This window comes from Mobula birostris, chromosome 1 (genome assembly GCF_030028105.1).
Source record: "Mobula birostris isolate sMobBir1 chromosome 1, sMobBir1.hap1, whole genome shotgun sequence".
NCBI classification, from domain to species: domain Eukaryota; kingdom Metazoa; phylum Chordata; class Chondrichthyes; order Myliobatiformes; family Myliobatidae; genus Mobula; species Mobula birostris.
Genome location: NC_092370.1, coordinates 169,556,561 through 169,578,299, shown reverse-complemented (window position 1 = coordinate 169,578,299; position 21,739 = coordinate 169,556,561). Strand labels below are relative to the sequence as shown.

The 21,739-nt window shown below is 42.8% G+C and overlaps 1 protein-coding gene across 6 annotated transcripts in view; it reads left to right on the top strand.

The window, feature by feature from the left end:
• slc8a3 (solute carrier family 8 member 3) overlaps nucleotides 1-21,739 on the top strand; it is a 520,179-nt gene that overhangs the window by 445,215 nt on the left and 53,225 nt on the right. For all 6 annotated transcript variants that reach the window (XM_072265807.1, XM_072265815.1, XM_072265787.1 and 3 more), the window contains exon 5: nucleotides 20,038-20,162. In XM_072265807.1, the coding sequence (XP_072121908.1) occupies nucleotides 20,038-20,162 (125 nt within the window). The remainder of the gene's footprint in view (nucleotides 1-20,037; nucleotides 20,163-21,739) is intronic.

Genomic DNA, 21,739 nt, shown 5'->3' with positions numbered 1-21,739 from the left:
TCCTTTAGCTGCAGCTCTGACATGTCGAACTTCACATCTGGTTCAGTGGGGTCTATTAGGATGTTGCACTCTCCCAACTCCTGCTGTCTTTCAGGATCACTGTATATCTTCATCAGATGTTGGTTTATGTCTTCCTGCAAACAGGCCAATTTCCCACTGTGCTTCTGCCCCGGCAACTCCTTGGTGAACGTGTTTGTAGCCCGAATATTGAACTTTTTGCTGTTGGACTCCGGCCATATTATTTACCAAGGGAAATCTCGCATGCAATTGTGGTTGTTGTGTACGTCCCTCCCTCTGCCAACCCGACGTTGACGTGTAACATCATTTACACCATCATAGCCAGATTACAAACCCAGCACCCGAGTGCCCTCATTACCATCTCGGGTGACTTCAACCAGGTTACCATGGGTAGAACACTGCCCAACTTCATGCAAGGTGTGAGCTGTACAACCAGAGAGGAGAGGACTCTGGATTTGATGTACGCTAACGTTAAGGATGCATACAGCTCCTCTCCCTTCCTCCCACTGGGAAGGTCAGATCACAACCTGGTGCATCTAAAACCCTGCTACGTGCCTCTGGTGAAGAGTAAACCTGCAACCTCGAGGACAGTGAGAAAATGGTCAGAGGAGGCTTATGAGGCGCTCCAGGGTTGTTTTGAGGTGACAGACTGGCAGGCACTCTGTGAGCCACATGGAGAGGATATTGATGGGCTCACAGAGTGCATCACTGATCACATTAACTTCTGTGTGGACTGCAATGTTCCGACAAGAACTGTCCTTTGTTATTCAAATAACAAGCCATGGGTGACAAAGGACATTAAGGACATCCTGAATGCTAACAAGTAGGTGTTTAGAGATGGAAATAGGGAGGAGCTGAGGGCAATACAGAGTGACCTGAAAGCCAGGATCAGGGAGGCTAAAGCCAGGTACAGGAGGAAGTTTGAGTGGAAACTCCAGCAGAACAACATGAGAGAGGTCTGGAGGGGATGAGGACCATCACTGGGTTCCGGCAAACTAGCAACAGAGGAGCGGAAGGCAGTGTGGACAGGGTCAATGAACTTAACCTGTTCTTTAACAGATTTGACATTGTGGCCCCTGCCCATCCCACACATGAGCCATCTGTTGTTGGCCCCCAACGAACACATATTCCACTCTCCCCTCCTACCCCTCCTCACAGTCTCCCACCCTGCTCTCATGACTATACCCCTTCCCCACACGAAACCACCACAGTGGGCTTCACAACTGAACAGGTGAGAAGACAGCTGAAATGTCTCAACCCAAGCAAGGCTGCAGGACTGGATGGTATCGGTACCAGGGTGCTCAAAGCCTGTGCCCCTCAGCTATGTGGAGTACTTCGCCACGTATTCAACCTGAGCCTGAGGCTCCGGAGGGTTCCTGTATTGTGGAAGACGTCCTGCCTCGTCCCTGTGCCGAAGATGCCGCGCCCCAGCGGCCTCAATGACTATAGACCGGTGGCATTGACCTCCCACATCATGAAGACCCTGGAGAGACTTGTTCTGGAGCTGCTCCAGCCTATGGGCAGGCCACACTTAGAACCCCTCCAGTTCGCCTACCAGCCCCGACTAGGAGTTGAGGATGCCATCGTTCCTCTGCTGAACCGTGTCTACACCCACCTGGACAAGCCAGCGAGCACTGTGAGGGTCATGTTTTTTGACTTCTCCAGTGCGTTCAACACCATCCGCCCTGCTCTGCTGGGGGAGAAGCTGACAGCGATGCAGGTGGATGCTTCCCTGGTATGATGGATTCTTGATTACCTGACTGGCAGACCACAGTATGTGTGCTTGCAACACTGTGTGTCCTACAGAGTGATCAGCAGCACTGGGGCTCCACAGAGGACTGTCTTGTCTCCTTTTCTCTTCACCATTTACACCTCGGACTTCAACTACTGCACAGAGTCTTGTCATCTTCAGAAATTTTCGGATGACTCTGCCATAGTTGGATGCATCAGCAAGGGAGATGAGGCTGAGTACAGGGCTGCGGTAGGAAACTTTGTCACATGGTGTGAGCAGAATTATCTGCAGCTTAATATGAAAAAGACTAAGGAGCTGGTGGTAGACTTGAGGAGAGCTAAGGTACCGGTGACCCCTGTTTCCATCCAGGGGGTCAGTGTGGACATGGTGGAGGATTACAAATACCTGGAGATACGAATTGACAATAAACTGGACTGGTCAAAGAACACTGAGGCTGTCTACAAGAAGGGTCAGAGCCGTCTCTATTTCCTGAGGAGACTGAGGTCCTTTAACAACTGCCGGACGATGCTGAGGATGTTCTATGAGTCTTTGGTGGCCAGTGCTATCATGTTTGCTGTTGTGTGCTGGGATAGCAGGCTAAGGGTGGCAGACAGCAACAGAATCAACAAACTCATTCGTAAGGCCAGTGATGTTGTGGGGATGGAACTGGACTCTCTGATGGTGGTGTCTGAAAAGAGGATGCTGTCTAAGTTGCATGCCATCTTGGTCAATGTCTCCCATCCACTACGTAATGTACTGGTTGGGCACAGGAGTACATTCAGCCAGAGACTCATTCCACCGAGATGCAGCACTGAGCGTCATAGGAAGTCATTCCTGCCTGTGGCCATCAAACCTTACAACTCCTCCCTTGAAGGGTCAGACACCCTGAGCCAATAAGCTGGTCCTGGACTTATTTCCTGGCATAATTTACATATTACTATTTAACTATTTATGGTTCTATTACTATTTATTATTTATGGAGCAACTGTAATGAAAATCAATTTCCCCCGGGATCAATAAAGTATGACTATGACTAACTTGAAGGGGTTGGCGATAAAGACAGCACGTTTTCTGGCCCTTTCACGATGCCGCCTCTGGTGCCACTCTGCCCGGTGGAGAACCCTGATCTTCTTGCGTGGGATACTCAGCAAATTCTACGTTTGTGTTGAATATGAAGAGTGACTCCAGATGACGGGAGGCTGTGAGAGGAGACAGACATTGTGATGCTGTGAGAAGTGCCTGAGGCTGGTGCATCTTGGAATGTAGCATTTGAAGATTTTCTTAGCTGATCTTAGCTAGTCATGTGAGAGGACTGAACTTCTTCAATGCATCTCAGGCAACCGGGCATAATTCTTTGTATTAGTCTCATCGCTTGAAGGAGTTCCTTCCCCTTGAGTATGCACAACATCTCAGTTTTCTACATCTTACCAAAATCTCCATTGCACTACCTCTCCTATGACTAGCAGTCTCTCTCATTCACAGGTCATTGCTGAGCTTGTTACAAAAATTGGATTTGATTAATCGAAATAGCTTTAACATTGTCATATGTTCTGAGATACAATTAAAAAGCTTCATTTTGCAAGATGTCCGTGTAGATCACTTTAAAACTTAGGAACATCGAATTAGTACAAGATAACAGCAAATGCAGAATATAGTGCTACATTTACGGTACAGAGGCAGTGGAGTGCAAGTAGTTGATAAGATGCAGGGGCCACGACAAGGTAGACTGAGAGGTCAAGAGTTCATCTTTCATGAAGAAGAGGTCTGTTCAAGAGTTTTGTACAAGTGGGATAGAAGCTGTCCTTGATACTGGTTATGTGTGTTGGTTAAGACCTCCATTCACAGTCCTCACCCTTCAAATGGTGGGCGAGAGTACTAAAATAGTAAATAGCACAGGCGTGCATTGAGAAGTGTTGACAATATGGTATCAGGCCCCCATCAGGTTGTCAATGAATAACACTGAGTGAGCAAAGAACAGACTGCTGGAGAAACTCCGCAGGCCAAGCAGTGACTCTGGGGGTGGAGGGGGGAGAGGATTGGGGCGAGAAGAACTGTCAACGAGACCCTGCATCAGGGTGAAGTGTGAATTGTGTTACCTGCATGTAGAATCCATTATAATCAGCTGGAATCATCGGGAATATTACTTGTATTCCATTCAAGAGGTTTCACAAACCTCAGCCTAGTTTCAGAACGAACATGTTAAACCTATGACCTCCCACCAACTCTGACCCCAATCCCGCAATTGTATAGAACTTGAAGGATTCATTAGTTGTTAGAGGTCAGGGTTGGAAGATTGCATTAGCAGCAAGTTGCTTCTCAGTTTTTTTTCAGTTTGCTCCCTGCTATCTCGTTAAATTAACCACAGAGGAACACATACCCTGTTGACTGTTTTCCTTGTCTTGGTGCAAAGGTGCTAGGTGCGACTTTGAATGCAGGATTCATTCTGGGTTCAGTCTCTTTCTGCCTCACTTGATATTGTTGGAATGTGGAAAGGATAACATATTCATAAACCTGTAGCAGAAAGTCAAAGAATACTGTATGAATTTCCCAGTCAAACTTCTGAAATCTGGAAGTCAGCACTTCCACACGCAACGGACACTTACTCATGAAATGTAATGATGAACTGCTCGCAAGACATGCATTGCCTGGTGTGGTTCTGATCCTCAGGGACAGTCAAACCTTGGATTTTTGTTGCAATTTGAATGATTTTATTTAAAATATGCTTATATCCTCTTATTTTGAGCTTTTCCTTTTAAAATTATGTTCATTGCATTTGTTTTATGCCTCTTCAAGGCACCCGCTGCTGCGAACTGATGCATCCATGAGTGGCACACAATTCAATGTATGCGCTCTATCATTTTCCTTCCCACCCTCACCCCTGCCCTATCTCTTGCCCCTCCTAAACTGTGATACTCTGCAAATGTTCTTCACATCCTGATGGAGGCAAGCAAAATTCCACCTGTTATTGAAAACTGGGATAATAATCATGGGCAGGAAGCTGGTATCATAGTTTCAAATGGGAATCCAGTTTGTGAATTAAATCCCCTTCACCTCATTTAGCTATTGAGTTAGTGTCGTCATCTCATGTGAATGTGAACTGATTGAAGAAGTTGGTGGTTGAGGAAATTAATGCTTATCTCATGAATTGTTAATGAAGGTGACATAATGTGTCTCTTTACTGAGCCAACATCACAGATCTGGAAAGAAAACAGACATGCATTCTCACCTGATTGCTTCCCTGAGTTATTGACCAAGAGACTACCGAACAATCGATGTCTTTCAGGCAACTGGTCTTATAAATGAGCTTCTGCCTTCTTGAATGCATGTAGTGTGCTTCAGAAAATGTCATGAAGGTATTAGAAATTGGAAACAAGGATGGTGGTTTTACTTTGAGTTGTTTGAAGGTCATTGATGACTGTCGGTTGGTAAATTTTAGGTGTCTTTATAGCACAAAAACTGATTTATGCAGTAGTTTCCTGCAATCATATGCATGGAATCTCATTTGTCTAAGGCATTCATGATTACCGATGAGGGTAGCAAGCCACAGTGACAGGAGACAGCAATGCAGACTCATTACTGGACCATCTCTCCCCCTCTCTCTCACATACACACACAAAACAAGTTTAGCCATGTCACTTTTGAATAGTAAGGGAAAGAGATGGCTGCATTGTCTGGCTACATGAGGAGATTCAGCATATATGACTGAGTTTAAGAACTACTTACCTGAAATTTTGAACTAATGAGATATTCTATAAAGTAAAAAATGTCCTGGTGGTTGAAGGAGAAGGGGACACAAAGCAGCGTGATGTGCAGTCGTAGAAAAGTAATACAGTGGAAATCAGAAGCAAAGTGTTCATGAATAATTCAGCCTGTGCAAAACCTGGCTGATTACCTTTAATCTGAAGCGAAAACCAATAACAGAAACCTATAAGTTTGAGACAAAAATTAAGTAAGGTGTCACAAATGGTGAGTTTTTACTTTGTCTTCTCCCTTCTAATGTTGATTCTTGTATAAATAGCTATATGAGTAGACCGGTAGTGAGAAAGTTGTTGAGCATTCAATATCTGACTTTCAAACTTGCATTTAAAATTACTTTTTTTAAATGCTACTTAATAATCCTGGAGCATTTTATCCGCCTTTAACAAGTGGAATTGGCACTATCCACTGTCAGAGTCGTGTAGCAAAATCAATGGCTCATGAAATAGAGCTTAGAGTATATTTTTTCATAGTTTTTTATAACAGAGAAGTGTGCTATTTAGCCTATTGAATTTATGCTGGTTATCACTGCAATCCCATCCATGCCATTCCCAAACTATGTCACCTATTCTCTCTTATACATGCATCAACTTCATTCTAATTGTCCCACCATCCATCTACACAATTAATACAACTATCATTTGGTCAGTCAGTGCTGTGCCAATGGCCATCATATGCACAGTACTGAAAGAGTAGAACAGCCAAATATTTCATTTGCCAAAAGATGGAAAGGTGTTGCTGTTTCGAGGGACCAGGTCTTCTTGTATACAAACTGTAGAATGTTAACATTCAGGTCAACAAGCAGATAGAAAGGTAAACACAACGTTGGCCTTTAACATAAGGAGGTTTGATAAGAAACTGAAAGGCATCCATCTTCTGTTCTATAGGGCCATGATGAATACCGGCAATATTGTTCACAGGTTTGGCCTCATGACCCAAGGAAAGATATACTTATAAGATAAGAACTGCAAAGAAGGTCCACAAGTTGGGACGGCACAGTAGCATAATGGTTAGCATAACGCTTTACAGTACAAGTGACCTGGGTCCAATTCCCGCCACTGTCTGTAAGGAGTTTGTACGTTCTCCCCATGACCACATGGATTTCCTCCAGATGCTCCAGTTTCCTCACACAGTCCAAAGACCTGCTAGTTGGTAGATTAATTTGTCATTGTAAATTGCCATGTGATTAGGCTAGGATTAAATTGGGGGGATTGCTGGGCAGCACAGCTCAATGGGCTGGAAGGGCCTCTTCCACACTGTATCTCAATAAATACATAAAGATTAGATCCTGAGATGGAGAGGGCAGAGTCCATAATCTCTAAAGTTTGCATGAATGGAATGTATATCTACTGAATGCATCAATGAAATCACAATAAAACTTTTAAAAAAATCTTATGGGATTTGTCAGGGAAATCCAGAGATGATATTCTTCTCACAAACAAGAGAAAATCTGCAGATGCTGGAAATCCTGGCAACAAACACAAAAATGCATTTTGTATGATATTCTCCTCGTTGGAGTGTATAGAGCCAGAGGCTGTAGTTTCCAAATAATCAATTGGTGATTAAGGATTGAAATGAGAAGAAGGTTCTTTACACGTAGGTAAAGAACACTTGGAATTCTGTACCCAAGAGGGCTGTGGAGGCTTAGTTGAGTATATTCAAAGCAAGTTATTTGGATAATAGGGGAATCGAGAGATAAGGGGAATAAAGAAGGGCAGCTTTGAAGTAAAAGCCATAATCTTACTGATTGACTGATGGGATATTATTGGTCACATGGCCTGTTCCTGTTTCCAATTCTTCTGTTCTAAAAGGCAGGCAATCTGTGGAGCCAAAGTGAATTTCAGCAGCCATTTCAAATGTCAATAAAAATAAATGATAATTAGTTTATTCAGACAAAAAGGAACTGGTTTTGTATTTTGTCAATGCCACAAGTAGCAATCAGACAGATTTTCAAGTAAAGATATTGAGCATTTTAAAAAAATATTGCAATGATGATGATTAAACAATCAGTGAATGAATGTGTGGATTAATACCGTCGCAGAGTATTCAATAATTTATCAAGAACTTTACCCAAGCAACTTCACTTTGACACCATTGGTTGTCAAACAGAAAATCTATCCTGGCAAGGCTTCACAAACATTAGGGCATAGAACACAGTCAATACAATGGTAGCACTAAGTTAACAGCCCAGTGTATATAAGGAGGGATTGGCTAGCAAATCTCTTTACTGAAAGAACGTTTCTACTGGGGGATACTTCAGAGAAGCTTCTTCGCTTATTATTGTGAAGCATATATTCAAAGGCAGATCGCAAGCATCACGTGGTACAATGGGCATATTCACATCAGGTAAGATGCAAAGCCAGTTTATGGCAAGCGCAGATTGGACCTGCAACTTCTAAGAGTCACAATCACCATCAGCACAGGTGCATCAGTCATGCTTAGCCCCCTTGCTCTATTCGCTTTACACTTATGACCTTGTGGCTAAGCACAGCTCCTGTGCAATATTCAAGTTTGCTGATGACACCATTGTCGTAGGCCGAATCATTGGTGGTGAAGAATCAACGTATTGAAAATCTGGCTGGGTGGTGCTTCAGCAGCAACCTCTTAGTCAATGTCAGTAAGATCAAGGAGGAGGAAACCAGAGAGGTCCATGTACCAGTCCTAACCTGAGGATCAGAGGTGGAGAGGATCAGCAACTTTAAGTTCCTTGGTGTTATCATTTCAGAGGACCTGTCCTGGGCCCTACAAGGAAGTGCAATTATGAAGGAAGCACAGAGGCACCTTCACATTTTTAGGAAGATTCGGCATTGACATCTAAAACTTTGACAAACCTTTACAGATGTGTGGTAGAGACTGGTTGCATCACAGCCTGGTATGGAAACACCAATGCCCTTGAATGGAAATGCCTACAGAAAGTAGTGGATACAGCCAGTCCCTCACAGGTAAAGCCCACCCCACCACTGAGCACTTCTACCTGGAGCATTATTACAGGACAGCAGCATCCATCATCAGGGGCCCCCGTCACCCAGGTCACGCTCTCTTCTCACTGCTGCCTTCAGGAAGAAGGTACAGGAGCCTCAAGGCCATGTTCAGGAACAGTTATTACCCTCAAACATCAGGCTCTTGAACCAAACGGGAAAACTTCACTCAGCTTCACTTGCCCCATCATTGAAGTGTTCTCACTGTGTATGTACTGATTCCTTGTCTTCTGCTCTGGTTATTTATTGCTTATTTACTGTATTTATTATTACTATTATTTCATCCCTTTTGTAACGCCACAGTTTGTTGTCTTATGCACTCTGGTTGAACACACAAGTTGGTGCACCTTCCATTACTAATTTCCTGAGTATGCCTGCAAGAAAATGAATCTCAGGATTATATATGGTGATATATATGTACTTTAATAATAAATATATTTACTTATTTTGTCTATTTATTGACATACAACGCAGAATTTGTCCTTCCGGCCCTTTGAGCCACGGCCTCCAGCAACCCCACTACATCCCGCCATTTAATCCTGCTTAATCGCAGACAATTTACAATGACCAATTAACCTACCAACCGGTACGTCTTTGGTCAGGGGAGTGTGGGAAGAAACCAGAGCACCCGGAGGAAACCCACACGGATAAATGGAGAATGCATGAACTCCTTACAGGCAGCAGCGAGAATTGAACCCCGCTCAACTGTACTGTAAAGCGTTGTGCCCACCTGTACTGTAAAGCATTGTGCTAACCACTATGTCTCCGTGCCGCCCAACTTTGAACTTTGAATTTCAAGAAAGTAGTGAAAAAGCCACAGCAAACTGCTCTGCTCTGAAAATGGCTTAAGTTAAACGTACCAAACCAATAGTATTTACGGTTTAAAAAAACAAAATATGGGGACGTGATATGAGTGATGGTATTGAATTTGCTGACCATGAAGCTCTGAGCTCAAATGCAGGCCTTTACCCCTATCAGATATAGATAGCCATGAGTACTCTCACTAAGGGGAGATTATGCTGTAACGATCCAATCTTCAAAGACTAGTTTCCTTCCCTGTTTATTCACCACGGTGAGTTCAGCTAACAATACCCACTAATTGAGTGGTGGGTCCCCTCCCCTGAACAAAGAGAAGATACTTTGAGTTAAAAAAGTAGTTTAAAACACTGCTCATTTGTTTTCAGCAATACATGTTTAAATCTAAACAATACTCTTAGAACACATCTAAAACTCACAGAGGGCTTCTATCTTATAAGACATTTCCAGATTACAAACCTTTTCTAAAACACAAAGAATCTCCAAAACACAGATAGGATTCCTATAAACTAAAGAAACATACCAACAATGCAGAAGAATAAATCATCGTTGCTGAAATCGAAGCCAGAGAAATGGATCCTAGCTCACTCCTTTCATTCTTCTTGATGTTCTTTACCCCATTCCTAATAGCTGGAACTGTTGTCTACACTTATACCCTTTGCCATTTGAGTGACTTCACATATATGTGATGGTTCCTCAGATACTCTTTTTCCACAACCTTAAGAGCACTGACAGAAAAACCAGGAAACCTAACAATGAGGAGTAACCCATTGCTACCACTTGTCTTCCCTATATTTCCACGGTTTCTGGAAGTATCACCAGGATCCTGGAGAATTACCGGATTAATTCCATCCACAAACCCGTAAGGAAGCTCAAGTCACAGTTTGTGCAGGTCAAAGATGACCTTAGACTCAGGTTGGCTGGCATTTACAGGATTCCCTGTGAATCTGGAGCAGCGTATATCGACCAGATGGGATACATGGTGGAAATGTGCATCAAAGAGCACAGGAGGTGTATCCATTTGGGTTACCCGGAGAAATCGGCGGTATCAGAACACTGCATTCGCAATGGCCATAGGATTGACTTCAACAGCACAAAACTACTGTGCCGCGCCAGTGGCTTTTGGGATCACCTGGTAAAGGAAGCCATTGAACTAAAACTGGAGGAAAAGTAACTTTTGTATTTTGATAAAGCCAAAGCTCTCGCTCTAAGTAAGAACTGGAATCCGATTGTAAACAAGGTGGAAGAGTGAAGACCTGATTGGACGAGGACTAACCAATCAGAGGGATGGATTACAGGGTATAAATACCACTGGACTAGACATGCCCAGGCATCATCCCTGACGAGGATGGCCGAGTTTGTCATTGAAATGTCGGTGATAATCATTACCTTTACCTGGCTAGAAGCCCAAGAAGAATTTATTCAATAAAGTTGGAAGTATACTCACAATTGTTTTGACCTTGACAAGAGGCAGCTGCTGTGTTTAAAAAGTGAGCATTGCAAAACATGTGACCCCACGCCCCTTGCTCAGGAAATGAATATCCATCTCATGTGAAGACTACAAATCTACACTCACTTTGCAAGACCTGTAGGTGATGAATAAGATCAGAAACATTCACAGCGCCTAAGCACAATTAAATATTGAAAAGATAGCACCACCTGACTGTCTACACATGGAACAGAACACAACATTCCAAGCCTTAAGATTTTTTAAGTGTTGGATCATTGCTTTGTTTTTATTGATTGCTACAAGCGGAGAAGAAGAAAACCTCCAGATTTTGGAAGTGGTGCCAGGAGATTACCCAAGTGAATTGAAATGAAGCAGTTGCATGCTTTTCAATCGGGTGATTTGTCTCTTGGTTTGAGAGTTAATGCTGGTGGCCTACATCAGTGACAAAAAATAGTAGATGTGACCACTAATGCATTGAAACTTGGAAATATAGCAGAAATAGCAATTCCCCTAAGTGTAGAATGACGTGCTATTGCTAGCAGTTTTTGCGATGGCGGGCAGGTCATTGTATCATTTGTTGAGAAAGGAAGAGCAATGGAGGTTGGATAAGGAAGCTTAGTTTGCTTATATTGAAAGCTTAGTAAGTGAAATTATCCATGTTGATTCTGATGTTATGTCTGAATTATCATAGTGCAGTAATGTTGATGTGAAAGAAAATCCCATTGTTTTAGTTTCTTCCTCTGCCAAGGAGACAACATGATTATTCATAGATCAGAATCAGGTTTATTATTACTGGCGTGTGTCAGGAAGTTGTTTTTTTGTGGCAGCAGAACAGTGCAAGACATAAAAGTTACTGTAAAGCAATGTACAAAAGAGACATAGTGAAGTAGTGTTCATGAGTTCATGGTCCGTTCAGAAATCTAATGTTGGAGGTTAGGAACCTGTACCTAAAGCACTGAGTGTGCATCTTCCGGCACCTGTATCTCATCCCTGATGGTGGTAATACTGAGAAGAGGGCATGTGCTGGATTGTGAGACCACTGCCTTTTGAAAATGTCCTCAGTGGTGGGGAGACATGCCTGTAATGGAGCTACCTGAGCCTCCAACCCTGTATGGCCTCTTTCAATCAAGCTTCAAGATCGTTTAATGCCATTTCCAGTACACAAATGTAAAGGAGAACAAAATAATTTTTACTCCAGATCCAATGCAGCACAAAAAAACAAAATAAATATGAATACATAAGATAGCTTACGTACAGGAGTTAATTGCACTGTATGTCCATAAAATGGTGCCAGGCACAGGTATATAAGGTGGCTGATAAGTAATGGTGGTGGGGTTGTGGAAGGGTGGGTTAGTGGCTGGAGGCCTTGATCAGCCTTACTGCTGGGAGAAAGTAGCTGCTTTTGAGTCTGGTAGTCCTGGTGTGGATGCTACGTGCTTGATGATGATAAGATCCAGGTGGTAATGTAACCAGTCAAAATGCTCTTCACAGTGCATCTGTAGAAACTTACTAGTGTGTTCGACACAAACCAAATCTCTACAGAATACTAATGAAGTATAGTCTTTGGCATGCCTTCTCCATGATTTCATTAATATGTTAGGCTTAGGATAGATCCTGTGAGATATTGATGCCCAGGAACTTGAAACTACTCATTCTTTGCGCGGCAGCCCCCTCAATGAGGACTGGTGTGTGTTTTCACAAATTTCCCTTCCTGAAATCTACAATCAATTCCATGGTCTTGCTGATGTTGAGTGCTAGGTTGTTGTTGCAACACCACTCAACTGCCCAATTTCTCTGCCTCCTGTTCCCCTCCTCATTCACATCTGAAATTCCACCAGCGATAGTTGTGACATCAGCAAATATATTGATGGCACTCTAGTTACACGGTCATGAGTGTAGAGAGTAGAACAGTGGGCCAAGAACACATCCTTGAGATGCAGCTCTGTTGATTGGCAAGGAGAAGATGTTATGACAGGTTGATTGTTACAGATTGAAAAGGACGCACTTGAAATAAGGTTTCGAAATAAGAAATAACATAGCTTTTTACTGAGCAAAGTCCTTCATTCAGTTTTTAGATCATAAGCCTCAGCTTGCAGTCATCATTATCATTATGTGCTGTGTCACTGGCATAGGTGATCATGGTCTTTCCATGACCATGGTTGTTTTTCGCGTATTTCACTACAGAAGCGGTTTGCCATTGCCTTCTTCTGGGCAGTGCCTTTACAAGACGGGTGACCTCAGCCATTATCAGTACTCCAATTATCTGCCTAGCATCAGTGGTTGCATAACCAGGACTTGTGATATACACCAGCTGCTCATACGACCATCCACCACCTGCTCCCATGGCTTCACATGACCCTTGCCCAAGGGATGCTACACCTTGCCCAAGGGGTGAGCTGCAGAGGGAAGGAGTGCCTATACCTTCTTTGGTAGAGACGAATTTCCACCCTGCCTCCCTCAGCTTGCAATATTAGGCCCAAATCTGTAGCAAGTTACAAATTTCAGGATGGACGGCAGGCAGTAATCATACCATTGAGGACAGGATTTCAAACAGAATACCATTGCAGGTTCTCTGTCACAGCTAATACGTGAGAACTCTGTTGCTGGGTGAAAAAGTGTGATCTAAATGTTTAATTCATTCAAAGAAGGTTTTCCACTAACTGTGTCTGAAAATCCAGACGAGACCAAGAAACACTCACAGGTGCTGCTCACTCCTCCGTGCTCCTCCTGCAGATTGTTTGTTGCTTCTGGAAGGAAAAATGAAAGAACAGATTATTATTTAAATGTTAAAAAATGCAGCATGCTGCTGTGCAGAATGACTTGGGAGTGCTTGTGCATGAATCGCAAAAGGTTGGTTTGCAGGTGCCGCAGGTTATCAAGAAGGCAAATGGAATGTGGCCTTCATTGCTAGAGGGATTGAATTTTATAGCAGGGAGTTTATGCTGTAACTCTACGGGGTACTGGTGAGGTTGCACCTGGAGTACTGTGTGCAGTTCTGGTCTCCTTACTTGAGGAAAGATATACTGGCTTTGGAGGTGGTGCAGAGGAGGTTCACCGGGTTGATTCCAGAGATGAGGGGATTAGACTATGAGGAGAGATTGAGTCGCCTAGGACTGCGCTCGCTGGAATTCAGAAGGATGAGAGGAGATCTTACAGAAACATATAAAATTACAAAAGGGATAGATAAGACCATTGTTGGTAGAATCTCAGGTGGTGACGAGAGGGCATACAGGAGTGAGATATACCAACTAGTGGAGTGGTGCTGCAGCAACACCCTGGCACTCAACGTCAGTAAGACAAAAGGGCTGATTGTGGACTTCCAGAAGGGTAAGACGAAGGAACACATACCAATCCTCATGGACGGATCAGAAGTGGAGAGAGTGAGCAGTTTCAAATTCCTGGGTGTCAAGATCTCTGAGGATCTAACCTGGTCCCAATATATTGATGCAGTTATGAAGAAGGCAAGACAGTGGCTATAGTTCATTAGGAGTTTGAAGAGATTTGGTATGTCAACAAATAACTCAAAAACTTCTATAGATGTACTGTGGAGAGCATTCTGACAGGCTGCATCACTGTCTGGTATGGAGAGGCTACTGCACAGGACTGAAAGGAGCTGCAGAGGGTTGTAAATTTAGTCGGCTCCATCTTGGGTACTAGCCTACAAAGTACCCAGGACATCTTTAAGGAGCAGTGACTCAGAAAAGCAGCGTACATTATTAAGGATCTCCAGCACCCAGGGCATGCCCTTTTCTCACTGTTACCATCAGGTAGGAGATACAGAAGCCTGAAGGCACACACTCAGCGATTCAGAAACAGCTTCTTCCCCTCTGCCATTGGATACATAAATGGCCATTGAACCCTTGGACACTACCTCACTTTTTAAAAAATATGCTGTATAGTATTTCTGTTTTTTACACGATTTTTAATCTATTCAATATACATATACTGTATAAAGTATACTGAATAAGATTTGCTTATTTATTTATTATTATTATTATTATTTCTTCTTCTTCTCTTTTATGTTTTACATTGAACTGCTGCTGCTAAGGTAACAAATTTCACGTGACATTCCGGTGATAATAAACCTGTTTCTGAGATAGAGACAGGAAAGTTGTTTCCACTAGTAGGTGAGACTAGAACTAGGGGATATAGCCTCAAGGTTCAGGGGAGTAGATTTAGGACAGAGATGAGGAGGGGCTGCTTTTCCCAGAGAGTGGTGAATCTGTGGAATTCTCTGCCCAATGAAGCAGTGGAGGCTATCTCAGTAAATATATTCAAGACAAGGTTGGATAGATTTTTGCATACTGGGAGAATCAAGGGATATGGGGAAAAGGCAGGTAGGTGGAGATGAGTCCATGGCCAGATCAGCCATGACCTTATTGAATGGCGGAATGGGCTCAACGGGCCAGATGGCCTACTCCTGCTCCTACTTCTAATCCTCCTGTTATGTTCTTCAGATTCCAGCACCTGCAATCTCTCCTGTGTCTCCAGGAAAGGCCCAATGGGTTATAGATATTGGCAGAGTTCTCAAAACTTGATCACTGAAACCCTTCCATAGTCATTGCAATGTTTCTTGCATCCTACTATTGTTCCCAAAATTTAGGCGGGAACGGGGTAATATATATCATGCACCATGGAAAGTGCTGTCTGTGTCCATATGTATGTTCATATTATCATCTTATTGGACAGCAAAGCCAAGTGATCTATCCAATGTACAGCAGGGTAACATCAGCATAGACATTAACCCTGCTACGGCTTAAAGTATTAAAGACTAAATATGTAAATAGTTTTAAAGTTGTGTCAATAAAGCTTTGTCTCTATGTAAATATGTACAAAATACAACATTAGTTTTTGATGTGTAAATGACTAAAAACATTATGAATAACACCTTTCCTGAAGTAAGTTGTGGTCAATTATCAATGAAGAAGCAAGCGGAGGTGAAGCTGATTGGAAGGATGGGCCGTGCGGGTGCATTGCAAAGCCGAGGGGCAACATGTTCAAGATGGGGTTGCAGGTGGAGAGCGAATCGTTGGAGTGAACGATTTGTAGAGGAGTTGATGCAGAAGAGTTTCGATGCCTGTCCATGTATTCTGGGTCCGAGGTGGATTGCTCCAGGCGGCGAACCGATTTAGTGAGACTGAGAACAGCTTCGGGTGTGTCGCTGCGCCGGAACCCAGGTCCTAGAGTGAGGCACTACCTGGTGCTTGGGCAATTTAAAGGCCGGTCCAGATAAACTGAAAAGCCCGAATGCGGGCACCAAAGGCAAAGGTCTGGCTGATTTTGTTCACTTGCCCGTGATGTTCATACCCCTCTCTGGAGACTGTCGTCCCCGTGAGTTTCACAGCATTTTTGACCTGCTAAGATGAACTGAGATGGCCAACGTGAGTAGGCTTGGGCCTACTCTGGCCGCTCAGGGGAGCGGATCTAGGGAGTCAGTCTGGTTCAGAATGCTGTCGTTTGCTTCTATTGTTTGCATGATGTGTGTGTGTGTGTCTGTGTTTTCCCTCGTTTATGGTGCCTTTTTAATTGTGTTCTTCGGATTTCTTGCCTTGTGGCTGCCTGCAAGCAAACAAATCTCAAGGTATATAATTTATACATTCTTGATAATAAACATACTAGAATTTTGAATACATGAAGACATAACTTTTTTTTATTTTTGTAGCATGTTTGTTCACTCACACAGTTTGCTTAGACATAAGATTTTTGGCTACCAATAGCAATACACACAAAGTGCTGGAGGAACTTAGTAAGTCAAGCAGCATCAACGGAGGGGAATAAGCAGTCATCACTTTGGGCTGAGACTCTTCATCAGGGCAGGGAAGGAAGGAGCAAGACACCAGAGTAAGAAGGTGGGGAGATGGAAAGGAGTACAAGCTGGTAGGTGGCAGGTAGAAGACACAAAAGCCAGGATTTCCTGGTGGCACCCATTTCAATTCGATTTCCCATTCACTTTGTGACATGTTGGTCCGTGGCCTCTCCTATTGCCTATTCTGAGGTAAAACTCAGGTTGGAGGAACAACACCTCATATCCAAGTAGCCTGATAACTTGAATATTCACTTCTCTAACTTCAAGTAATTTCTTCACCTCACCCTTCTCTCTTTTTCATTCCCCATTCTGGTTCCCCTTTCACTCATTCTCTTCATAAGAACATAAGAAATAGGAGCAGGAGTAGGCCATCCGGGCCGTAGAGCCTGCTCTGCCATTCAATAAGATCATACCTGCTCTGGCCATGGACTCATCTCCACCTACCTGCCTTTCCCACATAACCCTTAATTCCCCAACTATGCAAAAATCTATCCAACCTTGTCTTAAGTATATTTACTGAGGTAGCCTCCACTGCTTCATTGGGCAGAGAATTCCACAGATTCACCACTCTCTGGGAAAAGCAGTTCCTCCTCATCTCCATCCTAAATCTACTCCCCTGAATCTTGAAGCTGTGTCCCCTAGTTCTAGTCTCACCTACCAGTGGAAACAACTTTTCTGCTCTATCTTATCCCTTTCAAAATTTTATATGTTTCTATAAGATCTCCTCTCATCCTTCTGAATTCCAGTGAGTACAGTCCCAGGCAACTCAATCTCTCCTTATAGTCTAATCCCCTCATCTCTGGAATCAACCTAGTGAATCTCCTCTGCACCACCTCCAAAGCCAGTATATCCTTCCTCAAGTAAGGAGACCAGAACTGCACGCAGTACTCCAGGTGCAACCTCATCAGTACCCTGTACAGTTGCAGCATAACTTCCCTGCTCTTAAATTCAATCCCTCTAGCAATGAAGGCCAACATTCCATTTGCCTTCTTGAAAGCCTGCTGAATCTGCAAACCAATCTTTACCTCACCTGCCCATCACTTCCCTCTGGTATCCTTCCTCTTTCCTCTTCATCAATGGTCCACTGTCCTCTCCTATCAGAGTCCTTCTTCAGCCCTTTACCTCTTCTACCTCTCACCTCCCAGCTTTTTACTTTACTCCACCCACCTACCTTCGCCCTCTCCTGGTCTCATTTATCACCTGCCAGCTTGTACTCCTCCCCCTACTCCCCTCCACCTTCTTTTTCTGGTTTTTGCCCAAAACATGGACCGTTTATTCCCCTCTATTGATGCTGTTTGACTCGCTGAGTCCCTCCAGCATTTTGTGTACGCTGCTCAAGATTTACAGCATCAGCAGATTGTCTTGTGTTTTTGGCTTCTAATATTTTAGAAGAAATATAATTATAGTTCCAGCCTTTGACAGCAGTAACACTTTCATTGGATGCACCTTAAGATCATTCAGACGTCAATATTTTGTGCTTGTGAGAAACTCAGTTGAATGAGTTGAAAAATCTTTGGCTACATTGCTATGTCAAGCTTAATACAGCTAGGGAGAAGATTGGCTTTGAACTGCTGCTAAACTTCAAGTGAGGATCATTCTGAGGACAAAGCTGAATGAAATAAAATACAATGAAGCTCTTTCCTATCAAAAAGATTTTATTGAGACACAAAATCCACCCTTGATCCGTTAAACACATGCGCTATGGTTGCATCTTTGTTGTGGAGTAACAATTATCCGTAAGACTTCATTTCCTGTCTTTGAAGGCGGACAAAAATCACTACACTTACTTGTAACAACAGCTTGCAATTATATAGCACTTTAAATTAAATAAAATGTCTTAAGGGAATATAAAGAGATTTTATCAAAGTTTCGCCCTGAGATACACCAGGGGTGTAGAGCAGATGGCTGAAGGCTTAGCCCTTGGTTTTACGGAGCATTGTAAAGGAGTGCAGAAAGATAGGGAGATGGAGGGACCTAGGACCCCAGAGGTTAATCTCTGAGAGATTGAAACCACAGCCACTTGGAGATTCTGAAGGGCGGAAGAGCTGGAGGAGGAAACAGAGAACTGGAGGGGGTAAAGGCAATGGTGTATGATGTATGAGAGCCTCATAAAAAGGACAATTTCATCCCAATTTCTTTATCTAGCTTTCTTCAGCAACTTCCATAGGACCAAGAAGCAGCGAGATGGAAGCCACAGTTCTTATGCTGCCTTAATACGTTTCCTGGAGCAATGGAACATCTTCTTTTAGTTTTTCCATTGATAACCCAATTATCTCTTCCATTTAAAAAGCCATGAATGGATTTTTCCAATTCTAAAATGACGAGGGCCACCAGGGATGAATTTACTCCTGAATTCAGCTAAAGTACCAATAAAGTAATTTAGTTAGTCATGTCACACCTGAGTCAATGTTTCCATATCTCTAACTCTCCATTTATTTTAGAACAGCACTGTAATTTTGAGTATGGATTAGTGAGATTGTACTTTATTATATATGTAAGCCCAAATCATGGAATCCTGGAGTATAAATTATCTGGTAGCAAGACATGGGCTTGCCATAGTGTATAGACTCAAAGGATAGGTGATGAGATTGAAGGGAGAATTACTTGGAATTTCTCCTGTATGCTTTACAGTGGCTGGTTCAAATCTTATTGCACAAGTAATATCCTACGTAGATGACAAATCAACTAATAGCAGGGAAGGTAATTCATTTTCAGGATTCAGGTGCTACTTTAAACCCCAGATACTCAGTGACGGACACATCTTTTAATTTATTATTATTAGTACAGAACTATATTGAAGTATCAGACTTCAATGTCCATTTCGAATGCTCAATTTTTTCATATTTAGACTTCTTTGGTGTAACAAAGTTCTGTTAGAAGTTGTCAACTTTCAAATCTTTGTGTGAGAGAAAGAAGGAAATCAGTCATGCATGGCTTGATCAGGATCAAGTATAATAATTATACAATTCACATTGCAACAACTTGTTGTTGCTGTTCATTAAAAAAAACATGTCCTGCTCTGATAACTGAGAAGAGGGTATGGATACCTATGGTTTTGTTGGGGAAACATGATGAAAAGTTGCAGAGAATATCACAAAGAGTAACTAAGTAAATGGTCTTTCAATTTAGGTATAGTTTTGATTTGGTTTTAGTTCAGTTTGTTTTCACCAATATGTGCTTCGTGGATGTAAGTCACTGAAGACTGCAGCCCAAATATTGCAGTGAATTCTGTTGTCTTTATTTTACATTTATAACCAACGTGACTGCTTGTAGGTAGCTTGGATCAGCAGGGAAATTGAATTAAGCCATCAGAGCAGAGCAGCATCTTTGCAAATTTGCTGTTGATGTATATGTGGATGCCTTTTGAAAGGTCTAAAGGCAATGAGATGGGCAGGTATTGTGGGATGGGGTGGAGTGCACACAAGGACAGGAAACACCACTCTGCAGTTTTAGTTGATGAAATAAACTCTTTATTTTGCAGAGGATGCTAACCGTAAACTGACAATTGAGGAGGAGGAAGCAAAACGCATTGCAGAAATGGGGAAACCCATTTTGGGTGAACATCCAAAATTGGAGGTCATCATTGAAGAATCTTACGAATTTAAGGTAAGAAATTAACTTGTTTCATCTTTAAGCTATTACAGAGTACTTTAAACTATTATAGATCCATTCATAAAGTTAAATAATGGAAAGAAGCAAATGTTAATACTAGCAAATATACAGAATAGTGAATTGGGAGCAATAAGATAGTAATTTTGTTCTCCCCCACCTCCTGCCTCCCCCAGGTCTAGGTAGAGGAAGTAAGTAAAAAGGTTCTTACTCCTAACAAGTCAAGTCAAGTCAAGTCACTTTTTATTGTCATTTCGACCATAACTGCTGGTACAGTACACAGTAGAAACGAGACAATGTTTTTCAGGACAATGGTGCCACATGAAACAATACAAAAACTACACTGAACCATGTAAGGCAACACAAAAACTACACTAGACTACAGATCTACCCAGGACTGCATAAAGTACACAGAACAATGCAGGCATTACAAAAATGATAAACAAGACAATAGGCACAGTGGAGGGCAGTAGGTTGGTAGTCCGATGGCTTGAGGGAAAAACTATTACATAAGTAAACAGCTGTACTCCCGCCGAGTATTTCGTTGGAGTTGGATGTAGTCCAACTTAATGTCCATTGGAGAGCAGAGTGGACAGGAGGGCCAGCAGCTAGGACTTGCTTTTTTCCTGGCACAGACTCCTGCCTGCTCGCCTCGCTTCCACTTCCTCGCACACCGCTTACGACGTCCCCACCTCCGGCCACTGGCATCAGGCGACTCCAAGGACTGCAGGCCTGATTCTCTCAGCAAGCCAAGATCACGCAATTTAACCATCAGATCTTCATGAAGGTTTGTTTTTAGGTGATTTCCGTATTGTAGCAGCATCTGGTGATGGTAGATAGTCGCTCTGTTATCCATTGCCCTAAACCATAATTGTGCCTTAAAATTAAATTAAAAAACAAATTAAAGTAGCACCAGATCTGAAAGGCCGCTGCTGCTGTGCTGCGACGCCTGCTGGACAACCATTGTTCTGCAGCCTCTGGGTTAAAGAAAGAGGGAAATCTGCTGGGGTCCTTGTTCCCATCAATGCTTAGTGATCCCCGTGTGAGAGGCAAGAGAAATAAGTCAGGGTTCCTGTTCCTAATCACTATCCATTGACTCGGGTTAGAGAGAGAAGGGAATATGCAAGGCTTCCTATTCACCATTTCCTTTGGTTTGTCCTATTTTCTACGCTACCTTGCCAACACATACATGCATGGCTTATCACTACTGAATAATGCAAATCAGTAAGTATATTTCCTGGGGAACCCCTAGCCTTACATGGAATAATTCCTTCTTGACCACAATATTGTCCTTGGTAATCTACTCTTTGAGGTACCTTTCCAATTCTGTCCTGGGGAATCCTAAGCCATCTGCCCTCCAAGATTCTCATTATAAATTCTTCTAGAAGTCATCCACCCTTTCAAAAACCTGCAACTTACACAAATCCCTCACATCTTCTTCATGTCTGCTTAGATGCTGGACAATTGAATTTGTTGAAATGAAACATTTTCTGTTCTGAATGGCTGAAGATGTATGCGCTTGTGGCAGTAGTTGATTTACTCGGAAATCTCCATATCTCACTGTGGTCCACTAA